This window comes from Phyllobates terribilis, unplaced genomic scaffold (assembly GCF_046119375.1).
Source record: "Phyllobates terribilis strain yellow unplaced genomic scaffold, ASM4611937v1 Scaffold_4__5_contigs__length_816908805, whole genome shotgun sequence".
NCBI lineage: Eukaryota > Metazoa > Chordata > Amphibia > Anura > Dendrobatidae > Phyllobates > Phyllobates terribilis.
In genome coordinates this window covers 583,721,098-583,738,400 of record NW_027362764.1, presented here as the reverse complement: position 1 = coordinate 583,738,400, position 17,303 = coordinate 583,721,098, and the positions used below count along the sequence as shown (strand labels likewise).

At 41.2% G+C, this 17,303-nt stretch overlaps 1 protein-coding gene across 1 annotated transcript in view; it reads left to right on the top strand.

Annotated features, from left to right (window-relative positions):
* NPC1 (NPC intracellular cholesterol transporter 1) overlaps positions 1-17,303 on the top strand; it is a 76,074-nt gene that overhangs the window by 52,435 nt on the left and 6,336 nt on the right. Inside the window, exons 13-21 of the mRNA XM_073679170.1 lie at positions 1,319-1,501; positions 2,477-2,591; positions 2,705-2,832; positions 5,422-5,562; positions 6,831-6,920; positions 7,003-7,193; positions 7,370-7,485; positions 12,182-12,311; positions 13,907-14,140. Coding sequence (XP_073535271.1) covers positions 1,319-1,501; positions 2,477-2,591; positions 2,705-2,832; positions 5,422-5,562; positions 6,831-6,920; positions 7,003-7,193; positions 7,370-7,485; positions 12,182-12,311; positions 13,907-14,140 — 1,328 coding nt within the window. The remainder of the gene's footprint in view (positions 1-1,318; positions 1,502-2,476; positions 2,592-2,704; positions 2,833-5,421; positions 5,563-6,830; positions 6,921-7,002; positions 7,194-7,369; positions 7,486-12,181; positions 12,312-13,906; positions 14,141-17,303) is intronic.

Here is a 17,303-nt window from a genome sequence, read left to right as displayed (position 1 = left end):
AACTATGGGAACCCTTTGAACCAGTTCAGGAGTTGTCTGCAAAATACATAACTCTCAAAACAATTATTTTGGTAGCCTTAACATCGGCCCGTAGAGTAAGTGATTTACAGGCCCTATCCATAAATCCTCCATATACGCAAATATTTGAGGATAGAATAGTATTGAGGCCTGATCCAGCCTACCTTCCTAAGGTTGCGCTCAAGTTTCATAGATCTCAAGAAATTGTTCTGCCCTCCTTTTGTAACAGCCCAAAGAACCCAGGGGAGCAAAAGTTTCATAACCTTGATGTTAGAAGGGCTCTATTACAATACATAAAGGTAACTAGCAAGTGGAGGCGTAGCCAATCCCTGTTCGTAGCCTTCCAGGGGAGTAGGAAGGGGTATGGGGTGACGAAAGCAACTATAGCCAGATGGATTAGGGAGGCCATTTGCTTAGCCTGCTCTACAAGTAACATCCCAATCCTGGACGGCATCAAAGCTCACTCCACCAGGGCCATGGCTACCTCCTGGGCTGAGAAGGCAGAGGTATCGATAGATCAAATCTGTAAGGCCGCTACATGGTCATCACCATCTACCTTTTTCAAACACTACCGTTTGGATCTATCCTGCCTATCTGACTTAATCTTTAGTAGAAGGGTGCTACAAGCGGTGGTCCCTCCCTAAGGTGTTTCTTTCTCCAAAATTCTCTCAGGTGTGCTATCATGGGTGAAGGGAAAACACCAAGGTTACTTACCGGTAGCCGGTTTTTCCAGAACCCATGACAGCACCCGTATATTCCCCCCCCTTCTCTCTCACCATATGGGTGTGCTCGTGTGTTGGGTGGTGTTTGATGTGGTGTTGGATTTGTGTTTAATTCTTTTTTTTATGGAGGTCCTCTCAATGCTCTGTAACCAACTGAAGCGGGGGAGAGGTGCCGCCCTTTTATTTCAGATGGTTTCCTGTCCTTGAAGGGCGGATCCTCTCTCAGGTGTGCTGTCATGGGTGAAGGGAAAAACCGGCTACCGGTAAGTAACCTTGGTGTTTCTCCACCTTGCAATAATTTTTATATTAATCCAATACATCTAAAATATGGAATGACTTGGTTGTGTCCTATCCCTAGATGACGACCTAGAGCCTCCTGTTCTGCACACTCGCTTCCTTGGCTTCTAGACCCTGCTCCCACTAATGCTTTTCATATAGCTACATCCAACCCCTGGTAAAATGAGCTCTGAACAGAAAATGCATTGCTATCACCATGCTCAGTCTGCTGATCTGTATCACAATGAAGACTGCTGTTATATCATCATTGATCCTACATTTTTCTTTTCTTCATATTACAGGTGGACTCTAAAATCTCATTGGGTGTATCCGGTATCCTGATTGTTCTGAGTTCTGTGGCTTGTTCTCTGGGGATCTTCAGTTATATTGGTATACCACTTTCTCTCATAGTAATAGAGGTCATCCCATTTTTGGTTCTTGCCGTTGGCGTGGATAACATATACATCATTGTGCAGACTTTACAGGTGTAGTACTTTGTTTTATCCTCCATTGAATATTCAGTCTTACGAGAAAAATTGTATTAACATAGCTGCAGTACGTGGCTCTCCCCACCAAGTGGTGAGGTCCTAAAACCTTGGGTTTAATTCTTTATATGAATCTGATAAATACTATAGTGCTAACATATCACATCAATTTTGCTCACTTACATCGTCAGATACAACACACTGGGAGAAAATCAGAAAACAAAAACCCAAACTGTTGTGGTCATGGGGAGAGCAGATTCTCCAGCCAGGAGTAAATGAATAATCATGGGTTCACACTGGTTACAGGTTTTACGTCTTTATAGCTTCTTTTCTCCCAGGTAGCTTCCCCATGTACATGTGACAAAAATAAATAGTCTCCCCAGGAATCCTCTCTCTGCAGCACACTTATCTCCACCACACCGGCATGACCTCACAACCCCTAGTCTCTTGACTGTGTGACCAATAGTTATGATGTCATACCTTGCAGTCTGGCAAAGACTGTTGTACATGGCAGCGGATTCCCCGGGGAAGTATAGCAGATTTTCTTTCATCTGCATGTGTCCCTGCTGTGAAAAACCCTGTAATATTTATTTTCAGTTGCAAAATCTATTCATTTTGTTTAGTGTAAAGTACTTTGCTCGTTCCTTGGGTGATTGACAGCCTGTTTGGGCTGGTTGATAATCTGTAATGAGCGTGTCTAAACAAGCCTCCAATTACTTGATGAACTAGCGCAAGTCTCGTCTGTTGGTAAAAATGTTATTCAGCATGCATCAGGGTTTTTTTTCGTCATTTTGTGTTATGATAGTAGGTATAACATAGACTACAGTAGTATTCTTACCTTTTTAACAAAAAAAAACCATAAATCTGACAGGTTCTCTGGTTAATAGGCTGTGAAATAAATCTGCCATTCTATCAAAGCTGTCTTTGCTCAGTGACATTAATGTGATGGTTATAAATATGTACGTCGTTTTATAGAGGGATGAACGACTGCAAGGGGAGAAACTTGATCAGCAGATTGGCCGAGTTCTGGGTGATGTGGCCCCCAGCATATTCCTCTCTGCCTTCTCGGAGACTGTGGCCTTTTTCTTAGGTAATTTCTCATTGCATGGCTTGTGTAACTCCTAAATCCTGGAATTTCTACGAAACAAACTATTTATACTTGTATCTTTTTTTTATATTTTTAACATGATTGTGTTTCCATAGGAGCGCTCTCATCCATGCCAGCTGTCCGAACCTTTTCTCTCTTTGCTGGGATGGCAGTCTTTTTTGACTTTCTGCTCCAAATCACCTGTTTCGTGAGCTTACTTGGATTGGATATAAAGAGACAAGAGGTGAATATGTAGATGGGTGCAGATTTCTGTGCAGTTTTAATTTCTTAATATCGCTTTAGAAGTTAAAGGGAACCTGTCACCATGAAAATGCGGTCCAATCTACTGTTATGATATATAACAATAGGAGATGAGTAGATTGATGTATAGTTTTGTTAGAAAAAATTCAGTATAATCTGTGTTTTCATTATTTATTCCTCTGCTCTTTCTGGGATTTTTGGTTATATCAGTGACTGACTGCTATCTTTTATATAAGTAAGCATACAGATATAGCTGTCATTCACTCATGGGACTGCAAATCCCACAAAGAGTAGAGGATTAATTATTAAAACATAAGTTATACTGAATCTTTTCTAACAAAACTATTTCTCAATCTACTCAGCTCCCCCTGCTCTATAACATGGTGCTTGCAGATTGGACTGCGTTTTCATGTTGACAGGTTCTCTTCAAACCTTGTTTCCTTTTACACAGTGCAAAAAATTAAACCCCATTCTGCCTGGCTTCAGCTTCCCATTAAGGACCGGAGATGCGTTTAATGGCAGCAGTATAAAATATACATAGGTTGTGATGTTTAGCCAATTGGCTCCGACCAAAAAGACAAAATATTTGTGTTTTGAAGGAGGGTTTGCTTGGGCCTAAACATGATAGAAATTACGATGACATGTCACTTTTATTATGCCATCACTTTAGAGTGTAGACGTCAGACTTTACCCATTGCTTATTCAGATAATGAAGAGGATGCTTTGTGAGCACTACATTCCATTCAGTGATTATTTTATTTATTTTTTTCTTCTCTTTCTGCTTGCTGGCATTCCCAGTGGCCCACTATACAATGCTCCAACTACCTGCACAGGTGGCGTGGAGCACAACACTACATGTAAATCTTAAAAAGGGACACAGCAAAATTGTTGCGGTAGTCCTTTAGTACAAGGATCGGTGTGGGTCCCAGAGATCAGACCTCCCCGATCATAAAGGGATGGTAAACAAAACAATATACCAAGTTGTTTTGAGGTCTTCTTCAGGGCACAGACAGTGTATACATGCGATTGTTTTAGGATGTGGGATGTTGTCCACATAATCTGGTAAACATGCATGTCTGTTGGCTAAATGTGCTTATTACTGTTGATCAGTGTTGTTCTTTGGTGACCCTGCAGTTTTTAGTTTTGTTATTTCACAACTTTCAGTACTAACTTCCTCTCTCCTTAGCATCTAGAGATATTAGTCCTTGACCAGCAGACCATATAGATGTTGTGTATTCATCAATAACTAATTGACATTTTCTGTTTTTGCATTTCTTACTTTACATTTTGCTACGGTTAGGCCTCTTTCACATGTCCGGATATTTCCGGTACTGGAAAAAACAGTACCGGAGATGTGCATGTGTATATTATACGTGTGGCAATCGTGTGCCGCATCAGTATCACACGTACCGGCACTTGGGAATCAGCGGTACAGTTAGCGCTGTTTTCAAGCACTGGGTGCTGAACGCTGCCCTCATCATTGTCCCCTGCCGTTGCTGCGATCAGAACTGGCAGGGGACCATGTTGAGAGTAGTATTCTGCTCCCACTGTCTCCAAAATCTGTAAAAATAAGAACAAAATAAAAAAAAAACCTTATACTTGCCTGTCCGAAGATGAAATAAGTGTCCCACGCTGTAATCCATCTGATCACAAACACTGAGGGTGAGAATGACTCACTTCAGCAAGCAGGCCCTTGAACAGCGCTGAGCCCACTTAGCGGTGTCCTGTCACTCACTGAGCTCAGCGCAGTTCAAGGGCCCGCTCCTCAGCGTGTGTGGTCTCCTCAAGGCGCCGCAGACACTGATGCAGAATTGTCTGTCAGATGGATTACAGCGTGGGACAGTATGTCTGATAGGTGGGTATTATGGTTGTTTTTTATTTGATTTTTATTTTAGGGGACAATGGCTTCAGGGAATTGTGTTTTTAAAGGGGAGTAATTTTTTTACTTTTATTCTTATTTTATACTTGTTGGACACAGCGGGGGCAGAATACAACAGTCAACATTGTCCCCTGCTGGCGCTGATCTCCGGTGATTTCCAGGCGCTGGTAACCTGTCACACAGATTGATATATGGATGTCATCAGTGTTCACATGTGTGGGATGTTTTATGGCCCGTGCTACTGGTAAAAAAACCTGACATGTCAGCGTGTTTTGCCCACGGAGACACAGTACGTGAAAACATACTAATGTGTGTCAGTGTCTCCAGTACGTGTGGAAAAGGACACCACACGTACTTGAAACACAGCCGTGTGAAGGAACCCTTATACATAGAGAATCTATTGAGCTAAAAATAGAATTCATCGGCTGCTTTCAAGGGTACGGACCACTGTGGTGTTGTGGTGCGTAGTAGATATACCCAGTGCTCAAAAAGCCTAGTCCTTTAGATGCCAGACCATCCATGGGCTGCTCACAAACATCTTCCTGTACATGGTGTAGTTGGATACAGAGGCTGATTTTTTTTTTTTTTTTTTGTGTATAATTAATATAACGTGTTAGTGGTTCAGTTTGTTACATATTTTGTTTAAAACACCCAAAAATTACTTTTCTGACTAAACTGTTACTTTGTCCATAGAGAAATAGACTAGACATTCTCTGCTGTGTCCCGGGATGTGAGAGAAGTCGGGGTTCTGGAAAATCAAAGAGCTGGCTTTTCCTGTTTTTCAAAAAGATTTACTCCCCCTTTATTTTGGCAGACTGGATAAGACCAATAGTGGTATGTATATGTGCATAAAATTTATTTTAAAAAATATTTCATGTACCAGGTAACTTAACAAGTGTATAATACTGGCACTAAGAAGGCGAAAACTAAATGGCTTGGACTGGCACATCCCAAAATGTAATATTTTTATTCAATAATTCAAAATCAAAACACCAGATAGTCAAATTAAAGCCAATGTGCCACAATAAGAATAACAGTCTAAGATCAAATAATGAGATGAGCCCCTCACAGGAGATATCCGTAAATATCTAAGGAAACCTGGTAGCCAAACGTGACCAGCAAATGCAAAAAAAAATAAAAGAAAAATTGTATATATAAAAATATATATTCATCCAATGTGTTCATATTTTTCTTATTACATATATACACCAGTAATGAGAAATGATTTGAGAAATCCTAGTCCAGGGGAGGGGATAAGGGAGTTAAATGATCAGAGATTTCCTGTGAAGGGCAAACAAATCCCCATGCAGGGTAAAGCACGCACACTCTGCAGCAGTAAATTGGTAAAGCATATTTTATAGACTACTTAGAAAGTTGCTTAAAGGGTTGTCCAAAACCTAATAGCCAACCTAAAACTCCATGTCTAACTAATTCTACAAATTAAGCACTTCTGTAATTTGCATGAATTAATAATTTTCTACCATTTCCTCTCTACACCTCACTTCCTATTTTTATTCTTCCGATGGGATCGCGTTTGAGTTTCCCTCGCCGGCACTAAAGAGAAGTGGTGAGCTAGCGAGGGAGAGGGGTAGCCGAGCAGGGAGAGCATATGGATCCATGCAGTCGGAATTGACAACCCGTGCATGCTCAGTACAATAAAGACTAGACCATCCTGTTTCAGGGCGGAAAAAGCAGCTGTGAGTAGTGACCAATGCGTCAGCCCCCTGATGGCTTCCCACTTCAGGATAGGATAAGAATCTGGTGAGTGGCCGCAGCCCCTTGATGATCTGTTTGGGGTTCCGCAGTGCATGCTGGGAGACGCAAACAAAACCTCATCAGAAGTGTAAAAACAGTAGACAGAGTGGGAAAGTGGGAATGGTAAGAACTTTTTAATTAATGTAAATTACAAAAGTGCTTGGCTTTAAGAATTATAGAAGTGTCCTGTATCAGGGTTTGGCACTGGATTCTCAGACAAACCCTTTCACTTTACGTTTAGCAAGCAAATGAGCAATAAAAAAAAAATTCTGTGAAAAAGTTGTATATAGCGTTTAAAGATGTTTCTTAAGTGACTGTAACATCTTCTGATTTTGTCTGCTTTGCAGGTTTCGGTCTTTGTAGGAATGCTTTCCTGCAGTATTGCAGTTGTTAATAAAGTGGACATTGGTTTGGACCAGGCCTTATCTATGCCAGATGTAAGTTTACTTTGTTTGACAGTCTAAGAGGAAATCTGTTCTATTACAGTATGTCTAATATTTCTTATTTTTCCTGTTGTAGGATTCCTATGTGCTGAAGTATTTTGACTCCTTGAATAAATACATGCACAGTGGTCCGCCAGTGTATTTTGTGGTGGAAGAGGGGCACGATTATAAATCAAAGGAGGGACAATCTATGGTGTGTGGTGGAGCCGGCTGCAATAACAACTCACTAGTACAACAGATTTACTATGCAGCACAAATGGACGAATAGTAAGTAATTTAGGAAAGTGTAGGCTGATTATTTATGCCCTTCATAATGCAATCTTTTTTTTTTTTTTTTTTTTTTTTTTAAAGACTGAGGTCATGTGTTTTTTATTTTTTTCTCCTCTCCACCTTTTTTTTTTTTTTTTTTTTTAACTTTGTCACTATCTGCAATATCATTTTAGCACGAAAATTGGTTATTCTCCTTCTTCATGGCTTGATGATTACTTTGATTGGGTGACTCCTCAATCTACTTGTTGCAGAGTGTATAACAACACTGAAAAGTTCTGCAATGCTTCAGGTAACCTCATTTACTTGTATAGAGGGTATTAATACAGTCACACACCGCTAACTAGTATTATATTGTCACTGCGAACATTGTAGCGAGAAAAAAAAAAAAAAACTATTTTAACTAGAAAAATTAGATGAAGAAATAAGGTTATTTATTTTTGAACTACAGGAGAAAACTTAACACACAGACACATTATATAAATAGTCAAATTATAGAGACCATTATAGATCTGCCAACATATGGTGCGATTTCATGTGTTGTCAAATTAATGATTTAAAGAGTTTCTCATATTCTTAAATGGGTAAAACTATAAAGTGCTTGTAAAAACAAGCAACTTTACTGTTTTAACTCTTAATAAATATCAGGGGGACTTTTAGCTTTCTGCTCATTGCCAAAGCTACCAATCACCGCTGCAACCACCTGCAATCGGTGGCAAGGCAAGCTCTACTTTGAAGATGGCCAGTTTGGCACTGAGGCTAGCCGGATCTAGCAATGTGCTGCTCTAAAGCTGCCTCTGTCTGCGGCATTGGAGCACAGGCAGTTAAGGCAATCATGCCAGCGGCTCAGCCATGCCACCGGCCCAAACAGTCAGTATTCAAATGCGCATTCCCCCTGGCAAGTAGCAAGGCCAAGAAGAGCTTAAAAGGTGTATTCCCATCCCGTTACGACCACTCCTATAGTGACAGACAGCTCTTAGTGGTCGTAACCATGGATACCTAAGCTACTGCTATGTACTGCATGAGGTAAGCGACATATTGAATCTGAAGAACTATGCCAAATTTCTAATTGGAGGTATTTGCTAATATTGTTATTATTGCACCTACTGCAGATTGAGATAGGATCTTGGAGATGGGAATACTCCTTTATAGGTTCATAGATGGGCAACCAAGATAATTTAAAAGAAAGTTTGGTTTGTAGTTCCAGTAATTCATAATATTTACAACTCTCTACCATGATCTGCTATAATGATGTGTTGGTATTTTTCTTTTTTTCACGATTTACACTTGTTAAACTACTTTTACCAATTCAATACTCAGTACTAGATGGCCAGACACAAGTGTATAGGGATTTATGCTCATTTTTTACTCTAAGTCCCTTTATTTTTCTTTCACATGTAGGCCTTTAGTCTTCCCCTAAATCAATATTGCATGACACGAGAATGTACTGGATGAGCTTACGAACTCTGTGGCTATAGTATAGCATTCTTTTTAAAGGGGTTGTCCTCAGGGCTGTGGAGTCTTGAGTCGTGGATGTCCTGTCGACAAGTCTACAGTCACTCTGTGTGACTGCAGACTTGTGAATCCTCCCGTGCCCACTCTGTGCACTGCGGGGATTCGCCGGTTTCTGAGCCGGGAGTGAGGCCACGCCTACCAGATGGCTGCATTGCTAGCCTGGGCACGGCCCACTATAAAGTGTATGTATCAAGGCCGCGCCCGCTAGACAGGCTTTGGCCGAGATCATGTATAGCGCAGAAATACCCTCCTGTTCCGGCTCAGTAACTGGCGAATCTCGTCCGCTCACAGTGCGCGCATTGGAGGGATTCATAAGTCTGCAGGTACACAGAGTGACTGCAGACTTATCGATTTAGACCAGACAACCCCTTCAACCAGTTCATCACCAGGCCAATTTTTTTTTCCATTCATGACCAGACACATTTTAATTTTTTTCATATATGCAGCTTTAAGGTTACGTTCCCACAATGAGTATTTGAGTTTTTGATGTTGTAGATTTTCTGCAGCATTTTTGCATATCTTAGACTTCATATATTTTTCATTGTGTTTTTGAGTGCATTTTTTAAATGCACTTAGTCTTTCTGGCATGTCATGTTTTAAATAAAGCTGCTTTTCTTTTGATACTTCCTGGTATTTCGCTGTGACAAAACTTTATCAATAGTCCTGTGTCATACATACACACAACCTTAGTGCATTTCTGCAGCAAAAACACACATTTGTTTTTTTACTTGAGGATTTTTTGCAATTTTATGGGGAAAATCTGTACATAAAACTCTGCAGACCTTCAAGAAAAATTGACATGTTGCGGATTTCAAAAATGCATCCCTCCACCCCCACGACAAGGTCATAAAGAACCTTGAGGGACATTTTTACATTAAAATACGTATTCTTTTTCAATTACTTTTTTTAAACACCGATTTTCCCCTGTAACTGGGACTCGCATATTAGACCCACTTATAAGGCAAATTGAGCCTCTTGCCTACACTGCGGAGTTGACCTGGGTCTATTACAGGGGTTATCCTGGACTAAACTAGGTTTTGAGCCTCATAGTAAAAAAAAAAAAAAATACCTGCCTATTCTATCTGGCGCTAGCTTAGAGTGGTCATGACCGCTCTTGCTGGTTATTCAACTACTTCACGTTAACAGAGCAGCTCTTCTTCCGGGCTGTTCTGTCAATGGGGTGTGACTGCTGGGCATCATGCTGATTGACAGCTGGCTTCCCGCAGTTAGGCAGTGGGGAGCCTTCTGTCTATCAGCATGACATTGGCGGTCATACCCTGTCATCAAATCAGTGTCGATGTGACATCAGCGGAAGCCGCAGCGTTGTCTGCAGAAACGGTCAGTCCGCTGTGTGTCGGCAGAGATCTGTGCTGGGCAGAACAGGAAGGTAGCAAGCAATTACCTGTCTGTTGGTTCTTAGGCCGACAGTAAAAAAAATAATATAGTCCTGGATAACCCCTTTAAGATCCAGCAGTTTCTGCTCCCTCCAAGCATTGGACGATCACCTGATCGTTAGGATGAGAGGAAGAAGTTCGGAGTTTCCTATACTGTATGCACAGCACTCATTTACAGTCTGCTCTCTGCTCCTCCACCATCTCAATGCAGCTGCGCATTTTGCAAAGATGTTCTGATGCATCTTTGCTGTGTAGTTTGTGGACTGGACTGACTATTAAGACGTTGGATTGTCAACAGGTTACATTTGTCTAGGGTGTAAAAATGGCCTGATGGGAAGGGAGTCCACATAAAAGTGAATTTTTAATCTAATTATTGGGTTCAGCTTTTTCAGCCGTTGCAAACGGGTACTGAAAATCAAGCACGCAGACATATAATCAGAAGTTGCATCAGAACAAGAACTGTGCACTGGAACCTTCACAAAAAAAGTGTTCCCTTGGCTGAGCAGTGATGGAAGCCTAATTTGCAGCTCCAAGCGCTGACTAGTGCTGTGTAAAGCTTTCCATCACAGGAGTCTGAAATGCTGAAACTTGTTCTCGGGAGTGATGACTAATATTTAATTATCTGGCATCTAATGCCTGCTGTACAGTGTGGTGCAAGGGGATAATGATATGGGGTTGTTTTCAAACAGGAGCCTTATTTTCAAAAGTAATGTTGATGCTACAGCACAAAAGATCTTTTTGTAGAATTGTATACCTCCAACCTTGAGGCAACAGTTTGGGCAAGGCCCTTTTCTGTTCTTTCAAGACTGCCAAAATGCACAAAGCTTGGTCCATACAGAGAGTTCACGAAATTTGGTGTGTAGAAACCCTGACATACTTGTATAAAGTACTGGCTCAGTCGAATCCAGAACTTCTCATCCACTATCTGTCTGCCCTCACTTTTGCTCTTTTGGCCTTAATCTTATTGCGAGCTTTCTCTGATTAGTGCTATAGATGCAGGAAGGGGCCATCCTAATATAAATTGTAATTGTTTTTCATACCATTGCACATCTCTTATCGGTGTGGTGGTGTCTATATACTTCTGATCATTTAGCCAATACATTAGATGAACAGGTTAGTTTAGGTTGCGTCATCAGATTAATTTTTAAAAAAAAAGTAAAGAGAAAAATAAAAACTCGTCTTTTTTTTTATTTGTTTTTATTGCAATAGAGCACATAGTTGTGATGAACAGTGTAAGAAGAGGTGGAAAGAGTGTAGTTTTTTGCTTCAGGATGTCATTTTCCCTTCTGGGCATGGCTCTGGCATGTGGGTTTTTTGTGACATGGTCCCTTGAGCTATTAAAAACCATAATAATCAGACTCTAAAGTCCAGTGATGTTTAGAAAGTAGAAATTTAATAATTTTTACAACTAGAAGTGTTGATACTTTTGACAGAGGTTCACACTGATGAATCTTGTATCGTGAAAATTTAGAGATGCGCAGAATTCACCATTGCAACCTTTGTGCCACCCATAAGTTTCCATTATATTGAGTGCACTCAGAGATGAGACAGCCTTTCTTCTTTGTTGTACTGATTCATTCATTTGTTTCTTGTAATGAAGTCTTTTGAAGAATATTTACCTTCACATGAACATCTATATACCTTTCCCTTAAGGTCTAGAAAAATCCTTTTCCTATGATCACTGTTTTTTCTTGCATTGTTCCAGTTTTAAGAACCTAGGTGGTGTGTCTTTAGGCAGTTCTGTATCACCCTGTGACTAATGCCACCTTCGTAGAGACTATTAAAAAAAAATTAGCAAATTGGGTGAACCTAGTAAAAAAACAAACAAAAAAAACTAAACATGTCTACCACTGTATGGCGGATAAAAAAATGAATACTCGGGAGCAACAAGAATAAAATGAGAGCAAAATGTGTCACCTTTTTACCTGGTGACCAGTCCTCCAGCGATCAGATGTACATCTCTGGTGGATAGGTCAAAGCCTGTTTAGTATCAGTATGTAACTAATATGTTTTGCCTTTTTAAAAAAAGAGAACCTGTTCTTGCATCCTTGCTCAGTGCTCCTTGTCCTTTCCTTCTAGTTGAGAATCCATTATGCGTTCGTTGTCGCAGTATGACTCCAGAAGGCAAGCGGAGGCCAGAGGAAGAGGAGTTCATGAAATTTCTGCCCATGTTTCTCTCTGACAATCCCAATCCCAAGTGTGGTAAAGGGTAAGTGTATGGCTTACAATTCTTGTGACTCTGATATTGAAGAGGAGCCCAGATGATTACTTCAGTTTCTGAATTAAAAAAATGCTCCGTGTCTCTAAAGTGTCCTAACACATTAGAGCAAAGTGGACTGAAATAGCTGATTTTAGACAGAACCAGTTTATGTATGGGGAGTGTCTTGACATATGAAGTCAAGGGAAAGAAGAATTGGGCATCTTGAATTTCAAAACCTGATCGTTAAGTTCTCAGGGGAGATGAGCCTCCCTTACAGGTGTCTGGTCTCTCATTTTCCCATTGCGAACACATGCACGCTTGGCCAAACCATGGTGCGTATGAAGGAATAGCTGGTAAAGGTGTACGGGCACAGATTTCATTTCACACATTCAAAATTTTCCATAGGTAAATGCCTTGTGTCCTCACTGCACATTAAATCCTTGTCATTTAATGGTACGATCCATAGTTTATCAATGCAGAATGCAGGAAAAAAGTTAAGCTGTAGACTTAAAGCACCACTCCAGAGGGTTTGTTTTTTTTGTTTTTTTTCCAGCTCTGGAGTGGTGCTTTAAATTTAAACTCCAATCATATACTCACCCTCCGGCGTCTCACCGTTTCTCTGTCTGCTCTGGTCCCGTGACACTATCTTGTGAGCACGGCTTCTGACTAGACTGAAGTCAGAAGCTACTTGACAAGAGCTCAATGCAAGTCTGAGAGCCAGAACAAGGCCAGAACAAGGCTCTCATAGACGTGTGTTGAAAAGTGACCTCCGCCATGCTCGATGAAACACTGGAGCTTCCAGCAGGTCACTTTTCGCCAGAGATCAACAGGAGCGACTATGGAAAAGAAAACTATGAAGGTGGCGGAAGGGGAGTATGAGACAGGAGGCAGGGGAAATATATTTAAAGCACCACTCCAGCGATGCAATAAAAACAACGCTGTGGAGTGGTACTTAAATAAATCTGCAAGTAATAATGACAACACAGGGGAATTCTAAAGCATCACTCCAGCGTTTTTTTTTATTGCATCGCTGGAGTGGTGCTTTAAAATTATTGTCATTGTCATTATTACATGCAGATGTATTTGTTTTTTTTGTATGACATGACCTTTTATGTGCATCAGATTGTAATATATCGGCAGATTTGATGAGGATTTAAGCAATTGTAGTGTGCTAGCCGTAGCTTTTCAAATCGATATTCTGTTCCTAGGACACTATTTTTGGTAATTAAAAGTGAGAGCGAATACCCCTGCAAACAATTAACTCGCTGAAAAACTTAAATTCCAAAGTGAAACATGACTTGATGATAAAATAAACAACCCTGACTTTTCATACATTGGTGTATCAGCAGCTGTCTTGCTGGACATGGTAAAGCACAAACACTTGTACTATTGTAGTTGGGACATGGTGATCGGATGAAGATGCCGCATCTGACCGTCTCACAACAGAAGGCTCAGTGCTCTAAACCATTACATCCTGTATTGTTGGGTTCTTCAATGTCATACCATGTTTACTATCTTTTATCATTGCAATTTTTAAGATTATACTGTAAGTGTGAACATGGTCATTATTTGTATATAAATGTAATTTTATTTTCTTTTTTTAGTGGACATGCAGCCTATGGCTCTGCTGTTAACCTGCTCTCCAATAACACAGATGTTGGAGCCACCTATTTTATGACCTACCACACTATCCTACATAACTCTTCAGACTTCATTGATGCTTTACGAAAAGCACGAATGATTGCCAAAAACATATCAGAGATCATGGATGCCCCGAGCAAGAATATATCAGAGAACATGGATGCCCCGAGCAAGAATTACAGTGTCTTTGCTTACAGGTAGTTTTCTGAATTATATGTGTTTATGTAGATAGATGGATATATATATAAACAAAGTTTATTTTCCTGAATACAATCCTACACTGCTCAAAAAAAATAAAGGGAACATTTAAACAAAACAATGTAACTCCAAGTCAATCACGCTTCTGTGAAATCTACCTGTCCAGTTATGAAGCAACACTGATTGTGAATCAATTTCTCCTGCTGTTGTGCAAATGGAACAGATAACAGATAGAAATGATAGGCAATTAGCAAGACAACCCCTAAAAAGGAGTGGTTCTGCAGGTGTTGACCACAGACCATTTCTCTGTTCTCATCACTTTTGCATTTTGTCATTGCTCTCACACCTAGATGTACAGTAGCATGAGGCGGTGTCTGCAACCCACAGAAGTTGCTCAGGTAGTGCTGCTCCTCCAGGATGGCACATCATCAATGCGAGCTGGGACAAGAAGGGTAGCTGTGTCTTTCAGCACAGTGTTCAGACCATGGAGCAGATACCAGGAGACAGGCCAGTACACCATGAGACGTGGAGAGGGCCTTAGGAGGGCAACAATCCAACAACAGGATCTCTACCTCCTCCTTTGTGCAAGGATGAACAGGAAGAGCAGTGCCATAGCCCTGCAAAATGACCCCCAGTAGACCACTAACATCACGTGTCTTCTCAAACTTTCAGAAAAAGACTTCATGAGGGGTGATATGAGGGCCTGACGTCCACAAGTGGGTGTTGTGCTTACAGCCCAACACAGTGCAGGGTGAATGGCATTTGCCAGAGAACACAATGATTGGCAGATTCAACATTAGCGCCTTGTGCACTTCACAGATGAGAGCAGGTTTGTTGAGGAGAGCCATAGGATCAAATACTTAATTAACCTCAAGACATAGGATATTGAGAGAAAAGACCCACAGTGTATTATTTCACCTTACATAAGCTTGTTTAGATCAAAAGATGGCTGCAATTTCCTGTTTCATCACACCATGCTCTATTATGCAAGATGGCAGCTGGACCTATGACTACATCCTGTTGTACATGTGGCAAAGGTGGAGACTTTATTTATGACTACATCCTGTCGTACAAGGAAGTTCTGGGAGGAAGCTGAATTCTATAGAAGGACTAACCAATCACAGAGCGACACATCGCTTGGAGACACCCACCCTGATGACCTCATGGACCAACCCACCCTGATGACCTCATGGACCAACCCACCCTGATGACCTCATGGACCAACCCACCCTGATGACCTCATGGACCAACCCACCCTGATGACCTCATGGACCAACCCACCCTGATGACCTCATGGACCAACCCATCAATACATCTGGTTACTCCCATTCTAGGGCTAACCGAGCCCATATACAGAGTTTTTATATAAATCTATGTTCAAATTGAATAAAGGACACTTGGAGCTGTGCCATAGCTGATCAAGGAGAGCTAACATCCGACTGTGTGTGTGTCTGATGTTGTTCTTTCTTGCATGCACTTGATCATAATCATTAGGCCAGGAGCAGGCAACTAGTGAACATATCAAAATGTTCACACGGAGCACATGTGAGTCTTTAGACGCGGTGGAGAACATTCTGTTGTCTGCTACATCCTCCAGCATGACCGGTGTGGCAGTGGGTTAGTAATTGTGTGGGGAGGCATTTCTTTGGAGGGTTGCACAGACTGACTGCCATTAAGTACCGGGATGAGCTCCTCAGATCCCTTGTGAGACCATGTGCAGGTGCATCATTCCTTCTGATGGATGACAATGCTAGGCCTCATGTAGCTGGAGTGTCAGCAGTTCCTGCATGATGAAGGGATTGATGCTTTGGACTAGCCTGCCCATTCCCCAGACCTGAATCCGATTGAGCACATCTGGGACATCATGTCTCGTTCCATCCACCAATTTCATGCACCACAGACTGTCCAGGAGTTGACTGATGCTTTCATCCAGGTCTGAGAGGAGATACCACAGGAGACCATCCGCAACCTCATCAGGAGCATGACCGGGCGTTGTAGGGAGGTCATACACACTACAGAGCCGCATTTCCACTGAAGTTGGATCAGCCTGAACATTTTGATTTTGAGTTTCATTCCAAATCCAGAGCTCCATGGGATATTAATTTTGATTTACATTGATCATGTTTACGTTTTATTGTTCTCAACGCATTCCACTATGTAATGAATAAAGATTTGCAACTGGAATCTATCATTCAGTGAGATCTAGGATGTTGCATTTTAGTATTGCCTTTTATTTTTTTGAGCAGTGTATTATGGGAACTTGAGGTTTGTAGACGATTAACCCCTTAACTGCCGTTCATGGGCTACCTTCTGATCAGAAGAAGATTGCTGTGCTATCTGCCAAAAATCCTAATGCTCAGGCTGTTAATAGTCTCTAATACTGGGCACAGATCAAAGACTAATAATCTGCCTCCAACCATTCAACCTCTTCAGTGTTGCAGTTAATATCTAATGTGGCCTATAAGGTGGGAGAGAACTCCATCCTGGAAAGTTAGTAAGTTGCATGTATCCCAAAATGGCACTGGAAAATGCAACTCCTCTTGCAAAAAAAAAAATCAATCCCACATAATAAAGGTTTATCAAAGGAAAAATAGAAAGTTATTGCTCTTTGATTGGGACAATAATAAATGACTTGGTTCTTAGGTGGAGCAGAAAAAGCCTGATGACAGATTTTCTGAGAGCAGCATAGAGTAGGGACAGAAACCTGATCACTGTAATTTGGATAAAACACTGATTTATCTTGCTATGTCTCTTCTAGTCCTCTCAGTAATGAGCTCTTTATCTTATCTCTGGCTATGCTCACCCCTCCACCGACTTATCAGTTTTCCATCTATGCACAATGTAGGCATAAAGCTGTGAATCAGTGGTAGGAGGGTGGGGTTAGACAGCTCATCACCAAGAGAACTGGCACAACTACAGCAGATAATACAATGATTCTTAGGCTATGTGCCCACGTTGCATTTATGAAGCAGAAAATTTCTGCTGCATAAATGCAAGTCCTCTCCCGGAAAAACGCATGCGGAATTCCGCACGCGTTTATCGCGCGTTTTTCGCGCGTTTATCACGCGTTTTCCACATGCGGAATTGCCTTGCGTTTTTTATGCATTGAACAAAGGCAATTCTGCTTGCGGAAACGCAAAATTAAATGACATGCTGCGGATT